The sequence below is a fragment of the Terrapene carolina genome, unplaced genomic scaffold (assembly GCF_002925995.2).
Source record: "Terrapene carolina triunguis isolate 2854851 unplaced genomic scaffold, T_m_triunguis-2.0 Scaffold132, whole genome shotgun sequence".
Classification (NCBI taxonomy): Eukaryota; Metazoa; Chordata; order Testudines; family Emydidae; genus Terrapene; species Terrapene triunguis.
The window spans coordinates 9,215,571-9,237,370 of NW_020664483.1; the positions used below are offsets into that span (position 1 = coordinate 9,215,571).

Below are 21,800 nucleotides of genomic sequence, written 5' to 3' on the forward strand. Positions count from 1 at the left end.
ACCCGCCATGGCCAACACCCGAGAGCCCCCAAGGCTATGATGGGCATACCTCTCTTCACCCCTCCAGGGAGTCTCAGAACTGGGGCATGTGAAAGCTTACAACACAGTACACTTAAGCAGCCTAGGCCTGATTTAAATCCCACTGAAAACCAATGGGAGTCTTTCTAGAGACTTCAATAGTGTTTGGATCAGGCCCTTGAGTACATAGCTCATCTATCTTTTCTCTCACTAGCTTACCACCAGCCATAGCTATTGACTAATAAACCTTTAGGGTGACAAAGCTAGCTGGAAGTGCCTCACTGCAGCTTAATAACCTCCACGCTGTTTCATGTTTTCATACAAAAAGTTTAATAAATATTACTTTTTAAGATTTATTGCCAGGAACAAAACACATCGAAGATGCATTTTCATGTTCATATAACACTAATATCACAAGGTATCTTCATGATCTCACTGGTTAACCAATGAGACTAATATGTTTATAAGCCTTTTTGATCTTAACTTTGTAATAGCACTTTGATTTCCTCACTTGTTAAGGCGGGCAGCGTAACCTATGGCAAATCTACACAGTGATCTTACTGGACATTCTACTGTTCAAGTATTCAACAACTAGCTTATTAGAATACTCCCTAAATGCAGTAGAGTACAAAAAAAAATCAAATCTACAAGTGGTTCAGTATTACAATATTCATGGTGAAAAAAAATCAGAATTTACAAAATGAGATTGCTGTGCTTCCAACTTCACACGCTAATTTGATATTTTAATTACATGCAACCACTCACATTTCATCTACATAAGAGTTATAGCTCATTTTTGTTCCCTTAAACTGCTTTGTAGCAGATTATCTGCCTGTCACTCTTTTTCAAGTCTAAAGCAGCAAAAAAATAAAAAAAAAAAAATGGTTCTAATATAAACTGCCTCAGTCAGTACAAACAAATAGTCTTAAAGAGATAATATAAAAAGTGTTAAAAAAATTAAAAAAAAAAAAAAAAAAAAAAAAAAAACAGTATCAAGGCATGAAAGCCTGTCCTATTGTTAAAAATAAACTATTTTTAGAACACCTTAATTTTGGCATATAGGCAACATGTAACAAGAAAATAAATTCAAAATAAAGAAGCCACAAGCTTACAATGCTATCAAAAACCTTCAACTCTAAACAGACATATAAATAAAAAGGAATGATATTTAAGGCTCTTGATTATTAAGTTAATAAATCAAATATACACAGTGATTAATAAAAAAAATTATTTACATATCTATACAAACTTCTACTTTTAACACATTTTCCTCTTTAAATTCTTCATTTACCAGCAACTGCTGACATCAAGTCCCCTCCCGCCCCAACAAAAATACAATAAAAAAATAAATAAACTTATTTTTTGATAGTTGCTGTGGTTCTGAGCTGCAAAGGCACTTTCAAATACAGAACTAGTTGTACGTCACCATAAAACCAATATACAAAAAACTCAGATTCAATAAATATAAATAAAATGTATTTTCTATAAATGTATAAATCAGGACACATCTGGCAAAAAAAGTTGACACTAAAGAGGACCTAATAAGGCTATGCAATACCGTATGAAACATTTCCATGATGTATCAGCTACAGCTGAATTTACATTAGGGCACTTTTGACTAGTTTTGCATAGATGTGAAATGCAGCACTTGGTATTCCAGCCAACCACAGCAACTATCATTGCCAGTGTAAGCCAGCTTGTCAAAACTTAAATTAACACAGGGATTCTAAGTAAATAATAGCCTTAGACTCAAATATTACACAACAGTTTAAGAACTACAAGCTCTGAGTGCCTTTATAATGATATCTAAAGGCTCTGTAAGGCAGCACCCACTGTCTGCTATACAATGTACTCCATCCGATTTAAACTTTGTGCACTTTCCAAGTCTCTGTTGTCTTGTTTGTTTGTCCAGTTCGGGTGTTTTGTCGGCGTGCTATTGGGGGGCTTTTCATCTCTGTCTACCAGTGTATACGCTGGCTGTTTGACAAAGCGGCTCTTCTGCTGGTGCTTGTCCATGTCGTCTTCCTCCACTTCCGAGTTGTGTGTCCTTATTTTGGCGATTTTGGAGTTCTTGTTTTCATAGTCTTTGATGGGGACGGTGGTTGCGCCAGGTTTCTCAATGGGGTTCTTGATCTGATTCAGCTGCTCCCGCACGTTATTTGTGGTGTTGTCGTCGGACGCCGTACGAGTGTGGCTGCTCTGCTTTCTGCGTTTCCGAATGCACCAGAAGAAGGCAGTTACCAGGCAACAGAGCCAAGCCACTGTTAAAACGGAGCTCAATAAGGGCACCAAGAAATCTGGAAGACAGGCGTGAGACCAATTAACCTTGCCAATAAAGGGTTTCAGTTGAGACTCTCCCTCCCAAAAGAGCCCTCTATTCATAAGCCTTCTTTATACAAGGAGGGTGGCTGGGGACAATCTTAAAAACAAACGTTAAGAGTTCTTAGTGAGTACTAAATTCACTTAAGAGTGCTGACGAATAGCCTTTTTATCCACAGGACAGACAGTGGTAATGCAAGCTTCCCTGCACTGCCCAGCCAAAGACCCTAGCCTGGAGGGAACATCTCTTGGCCTGAGGGTAATTGGCTCCATACCCATTCAAATCCTTGGGGTGTCTGCTTAAGGCTGTCAACAAGAATGCCAAATTTCTGACGGGTTGTGTGTCATGGAGGACTGTCCACTAGGATCTTGACTAGACTACCCAATTCATTTCATGTGGGGCCAGTAACAGCCATCACATAGCCACACTTGTCACTATCAAAAGCCAGCAAATGGCATCTTGGTATTTTTTCCTTCTTTCGCCAGGGGCAGGCCATTTGGGGAAAGAGGGTAAAAAGATGACAAGGGGATGACTTTAATGGCACTATTTTAGAGGAAAAGTTAAATCTCTTTTAGAACAGTTTGGCACAACGGAAGGCCAAGAGTCAAGTATATTAGCTTAGTTTAGAAAGTTAAATCGTTTGAAATACTTGGCCCACTAAAACCAGTGCAAGTCGTGCTGTAAGATGAAGCTGGAAGCTGCCTCTTTACAAGAGATGAAGTTTTGGAGTCTCAATTTAAAACTTACCTGTTTTATTTTTAATTGGTCGCCGCTGTACCCTGACTTCTGCAACGGCAGCAATTAGTGTGTTGTTTCCGTCACGCTTACTAACCAGGTCAATAATTTTATCTGTGATTTCTTTGACGGGGTTTTCATCCTTTCCTATATCTTCAGCAGACTAAGACAGAAGGAGTATAGTAAATATTGGATACCAGAATGGTAACATGCATAACCAACCACCCCGAGCAAGCCTTTGCAGTCAGTTGAGAGTTTTCCAGAAAAGATTCAAAACAAAGTTCATCTAGGGGCAGAGATCAATCAGAAAGTATAAGCCCTTATCTTTTTCAGAAGACATGAAAAAGTGACTAGGATGACTTCTAATTGTAACTGTTTTGCTACCTTAAACTATCAGACGTTAACTTTCAAGCACATTATGTTACATCTAAAGCAATGATACCCCTACCAATCTCAGAAGAAATTGCACTTGAAGCCATGGGAAGTACTGATAAAGCCTAGAATTATGGTTTTCATTAAATCCATGTGTTACATATATCGACAACCTGTTAAACAGACAGGGTATATGAAGTATACTTACAATAGCAACATGGATTTCATTGTGTGCTAAGTGTGAAGGCTCACAGGTAATGTAGATAGAATATTCAACAGAAACATTCTTCAAAATTTTCAGATTCCTCAAGTCACTGCAAATGTGCTCAGTGGTAAGACCCTGAAAATACAAAAAAACCCCCAAAAATACCAGTGAGAATTTGGACTGGAGGGGCTTCAAGTAACACATCTTCCGAAGAAGCACCGTATCCAGAAAGCCAGAATTAGCAAAGATACCTAGATATGGCAGAGCTGAAAATCTGGGTTGGGGACAGGCAAGGAACGGGATCTATACTGCAGATTTCCACTGAAAAGTTAGAAGCTCTCCACAACATCTGACTTGCACAAAATCAAATCATTTGATTTGTGCAGTACCACATGGTAGCTTGCTTTCAGTAGTTTAACCTAGAAATATAAACGTTGTTCACTTACTGAGACCATCAGCTCTTTGTTGAAGGTAAAAGTGATGTTGGCACAATTGTCCTGATAGTAAGAGTCCGAATTGCATTTGGTCTTTATCGGTTGTTGATTTGAAGGCCAGCATACACCCACTCCAGAACAGGGATGTGTAAAGCAGTGGTCATCCTTAATAGGGACACAGGTGTGGCCAGCTGGGCACTCGTGACCTTTGGCATGCATCAGGCAAGGTCTAGGACCACACCAAACCTAGAAGAGAATGAATTTTTATAGCACAGCTGTTTGCTCTATAGCTGAAAACAATGCAACCCAGATACAGTAAAAATGTACCTTAGAGCATGCGACCTTTCCATTCCAACACTGACAGGTATTGCAATCATCATCCCATTTAGCTCCATCAGACATCACTCGCCCATTGTTAATACAAGGCCTTCCTGTAACTGAGAACAGAGATCAAATACAGTTAAGCATTTTTAAAAACCCAAGACCTTGTCCCATTGGATTTTCTAATCTCTGTGCCCAACAACTAGTATTTATGAACTTTCACACTCTTAAACATGCTACTCCTATAAAAATTGCTAATATGTAAGTCAACTGGATCGGATACTGTTGCCAGTCACATGCTGCCTGGAATACCTTCTTGGCATCTTGGGCCACTGCGACCAGGTGGGCAAATGCAACGGTACCCATTAATTTCATCCACGCACGTAGCTCCAAAGGCACAGGGTGATGACTGGCATTCGTTGATATCTGTGGGGGAGGGGAAGTTATATATATTTATACACACACAGGTATGTGAGAAAGACAGTCAGCTATAGTGAAAGTCTGTTTTTCCACAGTTCCCAGGGAGCTGGATTCTGATCTCCATTACCCCAGTTCAGTTCTGGAGTAACTCCTCTAAAGTCACTGGCATTACACTAGATTTACACTATTCTAACAAAGATCAGCACCTGGCCCTGCATGGCTACTTTAAGCTCTTTAAGGGCAAGGACACATTCTTTGTTACATAAACAAACCTGCTCACTTTTTCCTCTGACACAGTGCAGGTTAGCCCACATACTAAATACTTTGGCTGATGACAACTTTAAACCCCTTCCAGTTTTCATTAGTGCTATGAATAAGTCTATTTTCATGGCTATGTTATTAAAATATGTCCGTGTCCTCTTCCCTGTAATTTAATAATTACAGGTAAGTACATATACCACCTCAGGGTCTGTAAGTGGATTATTAATTGACAAGTGTTTTAATTAGCATGCTTCCTCCTCAAACATAGAAAACACTGCAGCATAAACACGTTCTAACTGGGAAGATCGTGCTGAAGGACAATCTAACCCCTCTGCTCAACCAAGACATCCTTGGAAGCATTAGGCATATACTTAACCCAAATGGTTTTCAAGGGAATTCTACCACCACCCACCAACTAGAGATCATAGAACCCTGTGCAGATACAAATTTTGTATCAGCATCCGAGCTGCAAAAATGGTCCATAGATATCTGTGGATTTGCAGGACTCTAATCATAAATGCCAGATGGGACAAGTGTTGCAGCTGGACTGATTTGCAAAGCAGAGTTAGAACTTTTGATTGTGCAGCACATTTTAAATAAGCATTAGTCCGATCAGCAAGAATTATAGTAACACTTACTTATCCTGCAGTCTGGACCAGCAAAGCCTGGAGCACATTCACAGCGGTACCAGTTGTCCCCATCAACACAAGTTCCACTGTTGTAACTAAAAGAAGAGTCAGACAGGAGATCTCAGTTCACCAATATTCAAGTTACTAGGAGTAATAAAAACAAATCAACAGTTTAACACAAAAAGATGAAGTGAAAGACAGCTCATATAACTTACCAAGGGTGAGGACTGCAATCATTTGTATCTGCAAAGAGAAAATGACAGACATGAATATAAAAGTCATCGGCTAATAGTGTTGCCGTCAGTGACGATGTGCTGAATTTCCAGTTCCTGAGCTACATGTAGTTAGTTTAACTTTTACAAAAATATGCTGAAATTCTCTGCTAAATTGATTCCAGGCTCCCACCACAAAATTTGTTAACTATGCTGGTGAACACATGTACACAGGAAGAAATCCTTGTAAAGAATCTAACAGGAAGAAATGAGTGGAAGCAGACAGGGCTGCTGGTAGAAAAAGAATGCAGGAGGAAACAAGCCAACATCTGTCTCCACTTAGCTCATGTGCAACTTTCTCATGCCCAGGTCAAGGCTCTATCATAGAATGTCATTAAAAACAAAGATTCAGGTGATGCTAAAGCCTACATCAAACAGTTCTCCCTTCTGGTTTCCATCTCAAATCTCAGAGGGCGACAGGATGAGCGAATGTTCTCATCAGGCAACACTTTGGAAGAGCTCAAGCAGAGAGACTTACTCTGAGTGCAAGTAGGTCCTTCCCAGCCCTCTTTGCAGACACAAGTAAAAGAATCCCCACTGACAACACAGGTACCACCATTATGACAGGGATTTGGCAAGCAGCTGCTGTTTCTCGCTGCAACAGAAAGGAGAGTTGATAAGGATTTAAAAGCCATCAACTTAAGTGCAGAGGGAGGGAGGGACGGAGGGAGCGCTGAGTCCCAGACTAAGAGTTCCATCTGCTCCCTGGAGGTTACAAAGCACACTTACCTATATTACAAGTGGCTCCTTCCCATCCTGCAGGACACATGCACTTGAAAGTGTCCCCCTCATCATAGCACGTTCCTCCATTATTGCATGTAGCCTCATCGCACTGGCTATCACCTAGGAAGACCAAACCAGCCTTAGTTCCAGTGCTCTCGCAATGCAGGACAGCAAGTGGATGAAGACTCGTTAGATGCTAAGACTTACGGGAGTGGCAAGTTTTTCCTTTCCAGCCGTTTTTACATTCACAGAAGAAGTCATTGACCAAATCTCGGCACGTCCCCCCATTGTGGCAAGGGTTTTTACTGCAGTCATTAATATCTGGAAGTATTGAAAGAGAAAATGAGCAAGAAGTGCATAGCATCTTCGGAGATGCTGCTGTCAGGCATGAAGTATGTTCTAGCCCTGGATTTGGCCCCAAATCTCTGTCTGCATTAAGATCTGCAAGCAGATAATCCCCATCACTGATTTATTATGCTTGCTCTGTACTGTGTCCCCCCCAGCTCATTTTGTTTCATGTCAGTAAACCTTTCTCTAGTCCCTCACCATAAAAGCCACCAGTGCTACTGAAAGCAAAGAGGCCTAATTACACTAGCTGTCAGTCAAAGGCTAGCAGTTCACAGCCTCTTCCCCCCCCCCCACCCCGTCTGCTGCCAAGACATGCAAAACGCAAGCGCCACATGCTGATAACGAACACTGTTTTGCTACTCTAGCAAGTGTGTTTATGTACATGAATGCTTTCTGCTGGAGACTGTCTAGAGGGTTAGAGCACCAGAGCCAACTTCTATTCTCCACTCTGCTACTAACTTGGGCAAGCCCTTTGTGACTCAGTTCTACCCTATCCTCATCCCCAATTGTACTTGGCTACCTAACAAGTGTGTAATGAAGCTCTAAAACTCCCCAAGCATTAACAGCCCCAATCCAAAGCCCAAAACTCAATGAAAAAAGATTCCCACTGACTTCAGGGGGCTTTGAATCATGCCTCAAGACTATAGGTGGTCCCTGCACATTATAAAGACCGTACGTTCAGAGTCTCTCCTCCCCAATGCTGCTTCAGGATCTCTAGTCTTCAGTGGGAGTTGAGGGTTTAACTTACTTGTTTCACAATAAATTCCTTCCCATCCATCACTACAAATACATTTGTAGGAGTTGATGCCGTCAATGCAAGTGCCACCATTTTTACATGGATTGCTTTCACAGTCATTGATATCTGAACAGATTGAAGAAACTCTAGCTAAGTACAATTATTGGAGACTATGTATAATTAAGCTTTGCCAAAAGAACACCCCCCCCCCCCCCACACACACACACACACACACTTTCTAGAAACACCATTTGCTGATAAAGATTACAAGAAATAGCTGAAACAGCCCAATAAACTCAAACAGCCAGCATTAGTTCCCCCAGTAATATTTTTCTAAAAGGAAGATACACTTTAACAGAGCTTTTAAAGGTAGCCCATAAACTCTAAGGTGAAATCTGCTATTAAACACCTCAGACCTCGTAAGCCTACATTTCAAGGTTAGAGCGTTTGTTGTAACAGACTTCCCCATAGGCCTAGGGAATTCCAGTCTGCCTCACCTAAGAGCAATATGCAAAGTTCCAGGGTTCGCGGTGGTAGAGCAAACCCTTTAGTGGTCTCACAGACTGGTATGGAGTCATTTGCAACAGGCAGATTCAGGATCAGAGAACAAAAGCATCTTTTTAGTTCTTACTTTCATGGCAGTAGGTCCCGGTGAAGCCTTTGTTGCATTCACAGGTGAATTTTCCACCTGCTTGGCTCTTGCATTTCCCATGGGGACCGCAGACATTTGAAGAAATATAACGAACTCCTTCGGGCGTGCTGTTAGAAGCCACAGCCACTGTACAGCTGTCAATTACTGCAGAAGAACAGAGAACAGGAAGTGATCAAGTCACATCTATCAAGTTACCAAGCAGGCTGGCTTCTCATCTCCTCCAAGTTACTACCCATGTTTTACTTCCAGAGCCTAACTGAACTTCACAGTAGGTTTTAAAGAATGTATCTTTCATCCAAGCATTGACAGTGCCAAATTCAGCTCTGGTGTACAAGAAACAGCTTCATTGAGTTCAGTAGAGCTACAAACATTTATTCCAAGGCTGAATTGGCTTGCTGAGCCTTATTTTGGGAGAAGAGATGAAAACGTTTTTTGGGTACACACACACACACACACACCCACACCCCCCACATACCTTCACAAGGAGTAGTGCGACAGTGATCTTTCAGGTGGGAGCAGTTCTTTCCCTCGTAATCTTCAGGACAGTTACAGAAGTAATCTGTGTTAAGATTGAAGCACTGGGCACCGTTCTGGCAAGGGTTGGGCTCACAATAATCTATGTCCAACTGTAAATGGCGGGAAAGGGGGTGGGGAGATAGTGAGTGAAACAAAGGTTTTATTATTACTCTTGTCAGAGCTACAGGCAGCAGACACTGTGGAATCTGACCTTTTTATCTGCTCCCGCTATTAACTGTACATAATGCACAGTTATACATGCAGTGATTTCAACAGACAGCACTCTGATACTTAACAGCCACTGAAGGTTAACAGTGAGCATGCAACAAAACTTGACATGCGAACACTTGCAATCTGTTTAACTAAAAATCTTCAGCAGCCATGAATTTTTCACAAGCACTTCCTTGGCAGACTGCTATACAACTACAGTATGGTTCACTGGATACAAGGTATTCCATGTGTGCAGACCTAGAAAGGGCTGGTAGGAACTCCCGTTATCTGGGGCTTGCATTTCAGCCAGGCTCACCTGACAGAAGTTTCCTGAGAAACCAGCAGGACACAGACACTGGAATCCATTGATTTCATCCTGACAGTGACCCCCATTCAAGCAAGGGTTGCTTGCACATTCATTGATGTCTTTCTCACAGTGATCTCCTGCGTAGCCAGGCGGACAGATACATCGATAACCATTAACCAAGTCCTGCGAAGGAATATTCAAGTTTAAAATTATTTTGAAAAAGGCCCAAACTATATCACCCCTAACATGTCAACACTATCACCAAAAAGAAGAAGAAAAAAAAAAAAAAAAAAAAAAAACACCACACCTTAGTGCAAATTAAACATGGCAAGAGCATGTTTCTCAGGACGACACATTAAGCCAAAATTTAAAAAGAAGGAGACATTTATTGTGCATGTGTAACAATACTGTGTCTGTTTATTGCAAAGACTGTCACTGGTGATAAAGATGTGTCATTTATTACACAGTTATATAGTCCCCCTGCCCTGCTCCCCTAAATGGACACACACACACACACACACACACACACACACAGGAGCCAAATCCTCAACTAGTGTAATACGACCTAGCTCCAGTGACTTCTATGGAGACACGCTGATTTACATCTGTTGTGTATTTGCCCCGTGTACTTTTCCTACATCTTTGGTATTCAGACTCAACTGCTTTGGTTTCAACATTTAATAACCAGCTTAAATATGACCAACTCACCCGGCAGGATCCTCCATTCTGACATTGTCCAAGACAGTCATTAATATCTGCAATAAAATTAGGACACATTTAGAAGGCAACTCACATTTACTCTAGACACAAGTTCAAGCAACTCGAAAACTCTGGCTACATAAACCTTTTGTCAAATTTCCTGCATGCCTTCCTTGTGATAAGGTTATTATAATGGGTGGGAATCTTCAGCAATTCTTCCAGTACAGTTAGTGAAACTTCACACCATTGTTTTAGTCACCTTATCAGAACATAGCCATGTTAAAAGACTAATGAGTTTGATAAAACTGTGTATTTTCATTCCAAACAAGCTACTCCCTTTCTGAAAAGATCAATTCAGTGGACTGTATAGTAACTTTCAGAAGATCAAGAAACTGGACACAGAATGTCCAGATGCTTACTTATATCACAATTCTGGCCAGACCAGCCAGCAATGCAGTCACAATAGTAGCTGCCAATCAGGTTCCTGCAGGAGTTGGCATTGACACAAGGTTTGCCTTCACATTCATTTGCATCTGAAAGACAATTGGAACATCAAAATGTTGAGCTGCAGGTACAGTGCATGTGGGAGGTGGAGGGGAGGAATCTACATCTTGTTTTCATAGCAATAATCAGGAATTCATTCAAAGTTAAAAAGAGCTTCTAATGTACAGAGTGGACCAGGGAGACAAGGTGGAATAAAAGGCAATCAAACATTAGACTCTGAAGTACCTTTTGATTTCTCTCTAATTACAGCATGCTGGCTACACTAATTAGTTGATAGTTACCCAGCCACTCATTAAGAAAAACTTAAAAAAACAAAAGACAACAGAGACTCAATCAAGCATTTTGGAGGAGCACTGCAGCTTGGTCACTGGGATTACTATGTTGCATAAAGAATGCAGACAGCTCATTCTTCATGAGATCACCCACATTTTGGAATCCAGCTGTGAACTCCTTGGTCTGGAGGAGTTGACATGGCTGAAAAGATACAGCAACTTTCCCACAAAGCCAAAGGGAGGAGAAGGAGGCGGGGGCGGAAACTCCCAAAAACAAACCCTGGTTCAGCTGCAGTTTAAATACCTACATACGGCTTTGTTAGCTTAGTTGTGATCATTAGCTGTTTTCTGCAATAACCAGGGTGCATCGATAGTAAAATGAACCAAGGAAGCCATTCTGAGTTGAGTGTGGCCTAGCCCCAATTCTGCAAACGGCTCTACACAGGTTGAACTTTAAGCATCTGAGTAAGCCCGCTGACATCAACGGATGGACTCAGACTTCTAGTCAAACACGTGCCAAAGTGTGTGCAGGATCAGAGCTGCTAGTTGTGCAGTTTCTCCAGTAGCAGTTTTGTAGAAAAGCGTGAAATAGAGCAAGTCAATATTTACCTAGCTGGCACGTTTTCCCAGTCCACTGAGGTGGGCAAATACACTTGAACCCATCAATGAGATCCTGGCAGGTGCCTCCATGACCACAGGGATTCGGAGAACAATCATCAATATCTGCAAATGAAGGGCAGGAATGGGAGGGATTGATAGAACTCGTCTGGAGCAGCCACCACTAGGATTTGTCCATGAGGAGGAGAGTATGCTTTCCCTGAGCTTTCTGGCCTTATTCTCGTTTAGATGAAGATCCTTTTAATTTACATCAGGGCGGCATGAAGGGGCAGAATGTAAATGAAAGCCAGGCCTGCTCTATTGAATTTATTGTAGGCTCTAGAGGCAAAGTTTTGGCAAGCTGTTAAAACAGTAATTAGTTGTCTCAAGCATGGAGTTTAAGACCGTTTGTTTCAATTATTTTCCTGAATTTATTAACAGCCCCACGAATAGCAGTACAACGTCAGAAGAAATAAACCAATGCAAAAATTGCAAGAGGTATTAGCAAGCTTCATGGAAGCACAGGTTTGCTTCCTGGACAAATGCAGTGGTTATAAGTAAGTTTTGTAATATTTAGGAAGAAACAGCCTCTTACTACAATACGTTTTTTAATGCCTAAAGAATGACTTACTAAGAGTGCACGTTGGTCCAGCCCAGCCAGGCGTGCACACACACTCAAATCCGGTAGAGGTTTCTAAGCAGCTTCCTCCATTGTGACAAGGATCAGAAAGGCAGGCGTGTTCCGCTGCACCAAACATACAACCACATCAGTTTGGGGACAGCCCAAAGATATTACCAGTAACCACTACCACTCCCTCTGCAGATTTCCATGCCTGGACCACCACACAAGACACCACTCTGTCTTATTCTTATTAGCACCCTTTGGTTTTACACCGTATCAAGCAGGCAGGAAATCATCTTTCATGCTAAGCTGACCTGATCAACATACCGTGACTTATATCTGCTTGGGTGAGAGCCAATTTCGCTCTCCTACCAACTCCAGCACTCCCTAACAAGAGAGCTACAGAAGTCCTCAAAAGTTAGACGGAGTCTGATTAAGGAGATCAGTCATTCACCATGGAACAACTGTGAGCTCATCAGATATCCTTTGCCAACATTAGTAACAGTATTAAACTTCCCAGACAAGGTGTGCAAAATCGCCCCTAAATGCAAAGGGAAGGGTAAATGCTCGATTGCCATTTGCAGCTGTGCCAAAGCACTTACCGATTTCACAGTTCTGTCCTGAGTAGCCCTCGGGACAGGAACACTGATATTTGTCAGGCCCGGTGTTGCTGCAGGTACCACCATTCAAACAAGGCGGGTGAGTCCCACAGTAGTTAAGATCTGTAAGAAGATGAGCACCAGAATACAAGGCTTGAACAACGAGGGGTTTGTGCCGTTACTCTAGATACTTTATAGAACGTATCGACGCACAAAAGCGGGCCAGGACACAGGAAAGCAAAGTGTGTACGCTAACAACTGATGCGTGGCAGAAACACAGAAAGGACAAAAATCCCCACCACGTTTCTGGATGCTGTCTCTCGACACTAAGTCCAACAGCATTAAAATTCAAGCTTTACACTTGGCTATCTACAAGATTAGCATACCTTTATCGCAGAGCTGACCACCCCAGTTGGTTTCACAGAGGCATTGCCATGGTTCAATGCAAGTGCCATGGACACATCCTGGGTGCGGAATGCACTTATCACAGTACTGGCCTTGCCATCCGTACTGACACCTTAATAAAAACAGAACAGGGAATCAAAACTTGGAATTACTTCCAGAGACTACAAGGGACTGCAGAACTCCAAGGTTTTAAGATAGACTGGGGGAGGTGGAGGGGGGGGGAGGAAGCCATTCAAGGTTTGTTTCATGGTTTCTTGTAAACAAACATTTTAGCCGTTTTGCCAAGGTCTCTAAAGCCGGCCTGCTCACAAAAGAATAACTGTTCTGGGAGAAGCAGCATGGGGCCATTCATCACAATACTACTCTATTCTGAGGCTCATACAAACGAGGCAAAGAGGGTGGGTGTGCGCAACAAATCAATCTCTGGACTTTGACAGAATGGATTATACATTAAAAAAAGTCAGGGGAAACAATGGTTATCTGGAGAGCCTCATGAATGCAAGGTTCCAGGCATTCGAGCTAAACTGTGTGTGCAGGAAGACAAACAAACCAAGCCATAAACACCAACTCAGAGCCCATTGCAAGGCAAGTCATAAAGCACTAAGCAAGTCATCTCAGCCTTAGAGGAAGTTACCTTTAATCTGTGCTAGACTGTGGTAGAAGCCTTTATAGAAAGTTATGTAACATGCATGATAATGGGATTTTTTAAAAGGCTCCCATAATTTGGTGTTTGGCCAAAAAAACACCACCTCCCTTTCAATGTACTTCAGAGCTAGTGTTTATACTTGGGGGGGAAAAAAAAAAATATCTAGTCACTCTGCATCCAGGTCTAAACTAGTTTTTATCTATTGTCTAGAGAATGGATTTAATAAGTATTACTAATCTTCACCAAGCTACAGAGATTCGTTTGATTTTAGAAAGGGTAGGAAGAAGAAATCTTTACTGTGCGAAAGTCAGACATTTTCTTTAATGTGAGTGCACTTCAGACTTTAAACAGTTATTTTTTCCATAAGAATTAAAATATATTGGAAATTGAGGGGTTTAAGTGTGAAGTCAAGGGTCTAATTAAAGTAAAGTAATGTATTTCATTAATGGGGCCTGGCGGTAAGTGATCAGTAGCAATTATTCACTAAGCCATCACTAAATTATGAAAATAAACTTTGTGCAGCAATCAGGTAGGCTTTCAGTTTTCAAAAGAGCTGTTCTCTGACCATTAAATCCATCTCATGGGAAAAGCTAGAGGGCTCCATGTGATGGCTCATCAGCCACAGCTAGTGGTAAGTTTAACTCCCCCTTCTAAAAATCCTCCTAATTAATTTTTTCCATAGCTATTTCAACAGCAGCCTGTCAAAGCCCATGTGAAACACCTGATGTTCTTATGTGAATGAAAAATAAAAGTGTTAGTTTAACTTGCAGAAGTTTCTTTGTGAGCAAAGGACACCAAAAATGGGTGGGGGGGGAGGAGGGGGAGAAAGACAGTCTTTCCCCAACAACTCATGGGGGGGGGAAAAAAGTCTTTCCATTTACAGAAAGTGAGAAGGATGCAAAAAGACCAAATTCAGGATCTGAACCTGCAAAATTCCATTGAATTCAATGCTACTCCTTGCATGCATGCATGCAACTTTATATCCAAGTATTTGCAAGAGAGCACCTTAGTTTTATAAACATTTGCATCCTTTCCAGACTTTCACTCCCTGCTAGGAAATGGAGGCAAATCACTGAAAATCTTTACTCTTGCTTTAGTTAAACAAAAGATACAGTAATGAACTTTTTAAAGAAGCTAGAGATCTGACTTCCATTTTGAAGGACTGGCCCAAAGCCACCAAAGAAGAGCAACAAGAATCTTCTATTAATTCCAGAACAGAAATCCATTAAGTTATTCTCATTTAATAACAGGCATGGAGCAGTTTCTCATGAGAAATGTGAAGTGCCTTTGCTTGGATAATGATTCATGAATAAGTTTGGTTTTGTTGGCAGTTCTGTGTTGAAAAGATTGACTCTCAAAGGGGGATAAAGATATTTTAAGTATGTTTGCAAGTCATCTGTTACACCAGACCCCAGAGAAGCCTGTGCTGGGACATTATTTTTTAATTTGGTTGCATTTACAACATACAGCCAGCCTATATGACTCATCAAAACTTCAGAGGGGAAGAAAAAAAAAAAAAAAAAAAACCATCAAATCTTATTTCTGTGTTCACTTGAAAAGCTATGAGTCTCCCTTGGCAAGCAGAAGTTATCTGGGAGCGCCAGAAGGACAGCATTGTTTTAAGACTGTGCAAATGAAGTGTGGGAAAGTTGCACCTTAAGTAAATAAGAGCACTAGTGCATGTCTGGGCAGTGAGCAGGAGGTGAGACTTAGAAAGAGAAAGACCTTTAAAAAAAAAATCTGGAAACAATGCCTGGTGAGGAGACCGCAATCCTTGCCCGGCCTGCTTATTCCAAGGACAGCAGCACAAATCCTTGGTGTACATCAGCTGAGGCTGCCTCAAGCAGCTGGCCCGCTTCTAAAGGATACTTCTGATCAGATTTACTCCAACAGGCTCCTCAATTAAACATCTTGGCTTGGTGTTTTGGAGCTGGACTAGCTGACACCAATGCGGTTAAACATCAGAACCGCTGGAGTCATTTCTTTTGCCTCACTCTAGCGCCCCCCCAAAGACAGACAAGGGAAAGGCAATACACAGTGTCAGGTAGCATTGTTTTGTTTCCTACTTGTGCTTTCTAAACCTTCCTTTAGGAAGGGATGAAAACTGCTCTCTGTTCCTTTTAACCTTCTGTATTTTGCCAATCTTCATTCTTAGCCATGGCCATGCAGGATGTGTGTAACATGCTGTCACTGGACCAAATGACTTCATACATAAAACCACAGCTCCTTATTCCAGTGATTCTCAAACTTTTGTACTGGTGACCCCTTTCACATAGCAAGCCTCTGAGCGTGACCCCCTTTATATACTCACCACTATAAATGCTGGATGCAAAGCAGGGTCTGGGGTGGGGGCTGACAGCTTGCAACCCCCCATGTAATAACCTCAGCACCCCCTGAGGGGTCCCGACCGCCAGTTTGAGAACCCCTGCCTTATTCCCTTGCTAGATGGGCACCATCAGTGGTTAAACAAAATTTCTAAACACAGTTCGTCTCTAAGTAGCGTCGACGTTGAAATATCCAATACTCTGATCAGGGAATAAGCCTCCCCCATTCATAGAATCATAGATTATTAGGGTTGGAAGGGACCTCAGGAGATCTAGTCCAACCCCCTGCTCAAAGCAGGATCAATCCCCAACTAAATCCCCAAATGGCCCCCTCAAGGATTGAACTCACAACCCTGGGTTTAGCAGGCCAATGCTCAAACCACTGAGCTATCCCTCCCCCCTTATTGTAAATACCAATACAAAAAAATAAATTCAAGACATTCCAAAAATCTAATTGTTAAATTGTTCAGTTATGTCTAAGCTCTGCTTTTCATTGTCTCCTGCCCAGACCGGAATCGACTTCAAAGCACAGCAACAAAATTCTGCATTCATCAGTGTCTGCTGACAAGATTCCATCCCCGCTATTAACCTCTCAGCACTCAGAGCCTGGCTCAGAAAAGCCAAAGAACCAAGAGATTTTACTAATCCCATTCTAAAGAATGCTTGACTTTTGCCTATTGATGGGAAAAGCTGGGCGGGGGGTGGGAGAGTAAGGAAGAAAAGCAATGCTGTATTTAGAACTGCTGGCAGAAAAGCCCATAATCAGCCGTCCATTTTAAAAGACAAGTTGCACCAATTTATACAGATGCAATTAGTTACTGCTCATTAGGAAGCATTCACCATAATTTGTTTTTAGCCCATTCAATTCATAAATGCTGCCATTTGCTTTTTCCCCCCTTAAAGTCTCAGATGCATTTATAGCTTATTCAGTGCAACTGACATGAACAAGATGCCGTTGCCTGAAATAGCTGGACAGCTCGACGTCTTCCCTTGTCCAGCATTCACAGCATGAGTGGTTACAAATTTGTTAGCAAAATCAGTTTATTTACCTGCATTCTCCTGGAGTTTTGCAAGAACCATGCTTGGGACTACAACCCTGACGGCAAATAGCTGCAAAGAGAAAAAGCATCAATAAGTATGCTGTCCATTTCCCGCTCATGGGAATGTTTTAATCTCTAGCTAGCATTGTAATCCTACCAAAGCCAAGGTTTAACAGGTCTCTTATATCAACTCTACTGGAAAGAGATGTAGGGTGTGCCTTACAACAGCAAATCCATCCAGGCAGCTAACTGTAAATAGGGATCCCACATGATGCTGTTTTCAGAACTTGTGTCAACCCCAGAGAAGCCATTGTGCCTAATAAACTTGCACCCCATGCTGTTCCACAAGAATTTCTCTTTCTGCTTCTGCAGGTGAGAGGAGCGCTTCCCTCACCTTACGAAAAAATGCAGTGCTAATTGGTTTGGTAATAACCAGCTGTATTCTCCCAGACCTGTGTGCACACACCATTTCAATGGGTCTAGATCGAAACTACACATATATTTTATCAAACACGTTTTGCTGACAATCCATTCTTCCAGCTCAGGATTCTGCATTTCTCCTGCCCAAGTTCACACTGTTAAGGGATTGAGAACACACTCCGCAACGTCCACTCACGTAGGAGACAGCCTGGAACTCTGCGGCTGAAAGGGGTTTTTATTTGCCCATTCAGCTTCACGACAGGTCTCGTCTTCCTGCTCGCTCGGACGCGCCACACAAGACATTCTGTCCCACAAGGGAAATCTTGGTCTCGTTAAAAATCAGTGGCAAAACCCCCACCGGCTTCAATTGAGGCCAGATTTCACCCCCAGGCTATGATGTGGGTAATCAATGTTACTCAATTGAAGAGGACACCTGCTAATATTCCAATACGTCTTGAATTGATATGGGGCTCAAAAGAGATGCTGGGTAACGTTTAAACAAGTCATTAGGCACTTTTGAAAATTCTGCCCATTAAATAGAAAGTCTCATAGAATAAAATCCATTATCTATATAATGGGTACATGGGCAGCCGTGGTAGCTGCAAAAACAGAGAAAGCATCAATAAGTATGCGGTCCAGCCAGTCTACCTTAACCCTGAACTGGATAGAACAGTCCTTGCCCAATCAATCCTTGGCCTCTCTGCCAAGGCTACCAACAAAGGCACCAGCGAGGGGTTACAATGGTGTGGATGGTTATCCTCTAGGAATCGGGCTGACATTAGCAGGCAACAGAATAGAAACCTTGAGGTTAAGTGCTCCATGTCCACTGAACTATCCAAGACCATTATCAGTACATCCTTCAAAACTAGTTACAAACCTTTGCTGCATTCTGGCCCCATCCAGCCTTCCAGACAAGTCTTGTTGCCGTTCTGATCACAGGTATGGTGGCCGAAGAAGTCGTCTCTCGGTCGACAAAACTTGTTGCAGCCAAAGCCATAGTAATGCTCATCACAAGCCACACGGATCTGGTACTCAAAATGGGCAATGCCTGCGTTTTGTTTCAGAGTCTGCCACTGACGGCTCGGATTGATCATACCAGAGTGCGATGCCTTTTCGATAAGGCTATCAGGATCTAGAAGTCAGAAGTGAAGGGGAGGTTAACGCTTTGTTGGTCATCTGAACTGGATAGAAGTCAGTTTCACAAACAGGATTTCGAGAGACTGCTGTAGGCTGGCTTTAATAGGGTCTCCAAAATTAAGAAAAAGTTGCCCCAAAGCCTATATGCCATTAATGGACATGCACGTATTGTGTACTGAACAGAAGCCAGACTGATGACAGTGAGAACAGTTAGGCTAATGCTGACTGCCCCTTTTGAATAGCTCGCATTTAAGACTCCCAATAAGAACCATAAGATTAGCAAATGGAGGAGGAAAACAGAATTGCATTTACTCCTACCTATGACAGGGATAGGAATCTAAGCTTGGTGCATCGTGCATTTTGCTCCACTTGTTCAAGTAGTATTGTATTGTCTGTTACAGTATTTGTGAAAGCCTCCAGCCCTAATATTGTAGCCTAATAAGGTAACCTTTCAAATTGGACAGACACATGCAAAAGGCTTGCAGGCTTCTGGAAGCCAGGTATAAAGAGTTTTCTACATGAGAAATCTAGTGACATCTGGCATAAGTGATTCTCACTCAGTTTTGGCCAGGAAATACTGTGAAAATTAGCTCTTTAGATGTTAGCTGACACTCGCCTAACGGAGATCTGTACAAATAACTCAAATTGCTTTATATGTGGAGTATAGATTTCCCCTTCTCTCCTTAAAGACTTTAAACTTTGTACTTGACATTTAGTTCCAGCAAAATTTTCTGGCTGTTAGAAACGTATAACTGTCTAAATCACAGCCTGAAATAATAATATTTCACATTCGCATGGAACATTGTATATATCTGTGGTATTTCACTTTGTAGTCCAGGTCTTGTGACAAAATGATCTGACACTGCCTTACGACCTGCTGCTAGCAGCACTTGACTGCAGAGTGAAGGTTTATCATAAAATAGCCAAAATACCCTTGCAAACCCAGTGCAAAAACAAAAATAAAGTACCAGGCCAGACTTCTGTATATGGGAGCATAATCCAGAGTCAGAAAAATTCTAGCTAGAAGGGCCCTTTGCCACTAGTGTGTTCGAATGCTCTATCTGAAGGACTATCACATTTAAGAATTAAAATGAATCAAAACATTTACTTGTTCTTTCAACACTTAAAGTTTGGGACTTTACATAACGCAGACTTGAAGGCGAATAAAACTTTTGCAAAGCTGATTAAGACATGGGCTATTTTCTTTCTAAACCTCTTTAAATGTGTTCATGAGAGCCCCATTTTAGCTTTCAGAAGGAACTTCCAAACAAGACGATGGTTATTCAGAGCAGTAACAATTCATCTCTAGCTAAAGAGAGCCAAATAAATCAAAGTATTCGCTATCCCACCAGAGAAGCCTGTTGATCTGGGTTTAAACGGTCATGGTATTCTTGGGTTCAGGAGTCCAGTGTCTATTGCATTTTTACAGTTTAGAGTTAATGGCACCACCTTCTTATTTACTTTGTTTTAAAAATGTTTTCTTTCCAACTCATTTTTCAGAACTATGAGTAATTTATAATGTAGGTCCCCCCCCCCCCATTTATGAACAGACAGTTTTTGTACTGCTTTAACCATGCTGATTTCAAACTAGTATAGTTGCATCAGTACAACACTGTAGCTTGAACGCAATTCTGTTGGGATCAAGGAATATCTTGTGAGCTTATTTCTGTAAAATTAGTCTCCAGTTCAGCAAAGTACTTAAGCCCATACATATCTGTTGGTCTTCAGTGGGACTACTCAACAGATAAAGATACACTCATGCTTAAGTACCTTGCTGAACTGGGGGTCTAAGTGACTTTGCCAAGGGCATGCATTGAGTCCGCAGCACAGCTCTGCCCAATCCCAGTCCGGTGCCTTTTCATCTGTTCATGCTGAGTGAGGAAGAGGCTAGTGATAGCAGAGTCAGCTTACCAGCAGGATTATAGAACTGATTGGCTTTTGAAGCTGAGAATTGTTCCTTCACATATTCACACCCGTTTCACTCCATGGCACCAGAAAGCCGTGTTTCCTTCAAAAAATGGTACAGAGCTCCCCTCTTCTTGCCTCCACCATATCATTTGGGAGCATGTATTTGTTGCACAGATAGGTAGCTCTGCCAGGTTTCACTCAAACTGCTTAGTCCTTTAGGCCCTTAGCCACAGCCTGCTGAACCCAATGGCAACACTCCCATGAATACAATGGGTTTTGGATCAGGCCCTTAGTGCATTCAATTTTACCATGAAATAAAGATGACTGGAGTTGGTCTTTTTTGGTTACCATTAAAGTATCTTTCTTGGATACAGGTCACAGTAATACTGCACACGTCATTCCTGATGAGAGCTCATGTGGGCATACATGACCCTGATCAACACCTGCCAATAGCCATCACTCAGAGAGCAAAGGCATTTTCATAATCAAGTATGCCATGTTCTTCCTTGTATTCTTTCCCCACCCTCCCCCTAGTCCCACCTGGAAGCACAGGAGAGGACACCACAGTCGTCCTACTCCCAGTCCACACCAGATTAATAAGGAGCTCACACTAAGTAATAAGAATGAAGCCAGCCAGCCTAGAGAACATGATCTTCATAATTCCCTTGATGACCTCTGACTTGGGATCCCAAGCTTTGATAAAGGGGTTAGAGGAAACATTAACCAATTGGCAACTGCTGAGGTGGAAGAGAGAAGCCTTCTGACGATATTAAAGCTCTTAGCACCAGAGAGCTGGTAGGGTTCAGGCAGTGTTTGGCCAAGCTGCAGAGCTATTAATATTTCTTTTTGATTTGGGGTGGTGCAGCTAAAGTTCTAAAAAAAAAAAAAAAAAAAAACTGGGAGGGGTGGGAGAGGGATAGCTCAGTGGTTTGAGCATTGGCCTGCTAAACCCAGGGTTGTGAGTTCAATCCTTGAGGGTGCCATTTAGGGATCTGGGGCAAAAATCTGTCTGGGGATTGGTCCTGCTTTGAGCAGGGGGTTGGACTGGATGGCCTCCTGAGGTCCCTTCCAACCCTGATATTCTATGATTCAGTTTTCAAGTGTGACCAGCAATGTTGGGTATCCAACTTGAGATGCCTTGTAGGGGC

At 42.0% G+C, this 21,800-nt stretch overlaps 1 protein-coding gene across 1 annotated transcript in view; it reads right to left on the reverse strand.

The window, feature by feature from the left end:
• Positions 1-1,011: 1,011 nt before the first annotated feature.
• Positions 1,012-21,800, reverse strand: part of JAG1 (jagged canonical Notch ligand 1) — a 36,223-nt gene continuing 15,434 nt past the window's right edge. Inside the window, exons 4-26 of the mRNA XM_024218341.3 lie at positions 18,485-18,739; positions 17,197-17,257; positions 13,159-13,289; positions 12,776-12,895; positions 12,183-12,296; positions 11,564-11,677; positions 10,598-10,711; positions 10,188-10,234; positions 9,489-9,662; positions 8,922-9,072; positions 8,426-8,590; positions 7,807-7,920; positions 6,918-7,031; positions 6,717-6,830; positions 6,466-6,582; positions 5,931-5,958; positions 5,725-5,810; positions 4,718-4,831; positions 4,412-4,521; positions 4,097-4,330; positions 3,654-3,785; positions 3,086-3,236; positions 1,012-2,315 (exon numbers count right to left, since the gene is read on the reverse strand). Of these exons, the coding sequence (XP_024074109.2) occupies positions 1,858-2,315; positions 3,086-3,236; positions 3,654-3,785; positions 4,097-4,330; positions 4,412-4,521; positions 4,718-4,831; positions 5,725-5,810; positions 5,931-5,958; positions 6,466-6,582; positions 6,717-6,830; positions 6,918-7,031; positions 7,807-7,920; positions 8,426-8,590; positions 8,922-9,072; positions 9,489-9,662; positions 10,188-10,234; positions 10,598-10,711; positions 11,564-11,677; positions 12,183-12,296; positions 12,776-12,895; positions 13,159-13,289; positions 17,197-17,257; positions 18,485-18,739 (3,218 nt within the window). The 3' untranslated portion in view covers positions 1,012-1,857. The remainder of the gene's footprint in view (positions 2,316-3,085; positions 3,237-3,653; positions 3,786-4,096; positions 4,331-4,411; positions 4,522-4,717; positions 4,832-5,724; positions 5,811-5,930; positions 5,959-6,465; positions 6,583-6,716; positions 6,831-6,917; positions 7,032-7,806; positions 7,921-8,425; positions 8,591-8,921; positions 9,073-9,488; positions 9,663-10,187; positions 10,235-10,597; positions 10,712-11,563; positions 11,678-12,182; positions 12,297-12,775; positions 12,896-13,158; positions 13,290-17,196; positions 17,258-18,484; positions 18,740-21,800) is intronic.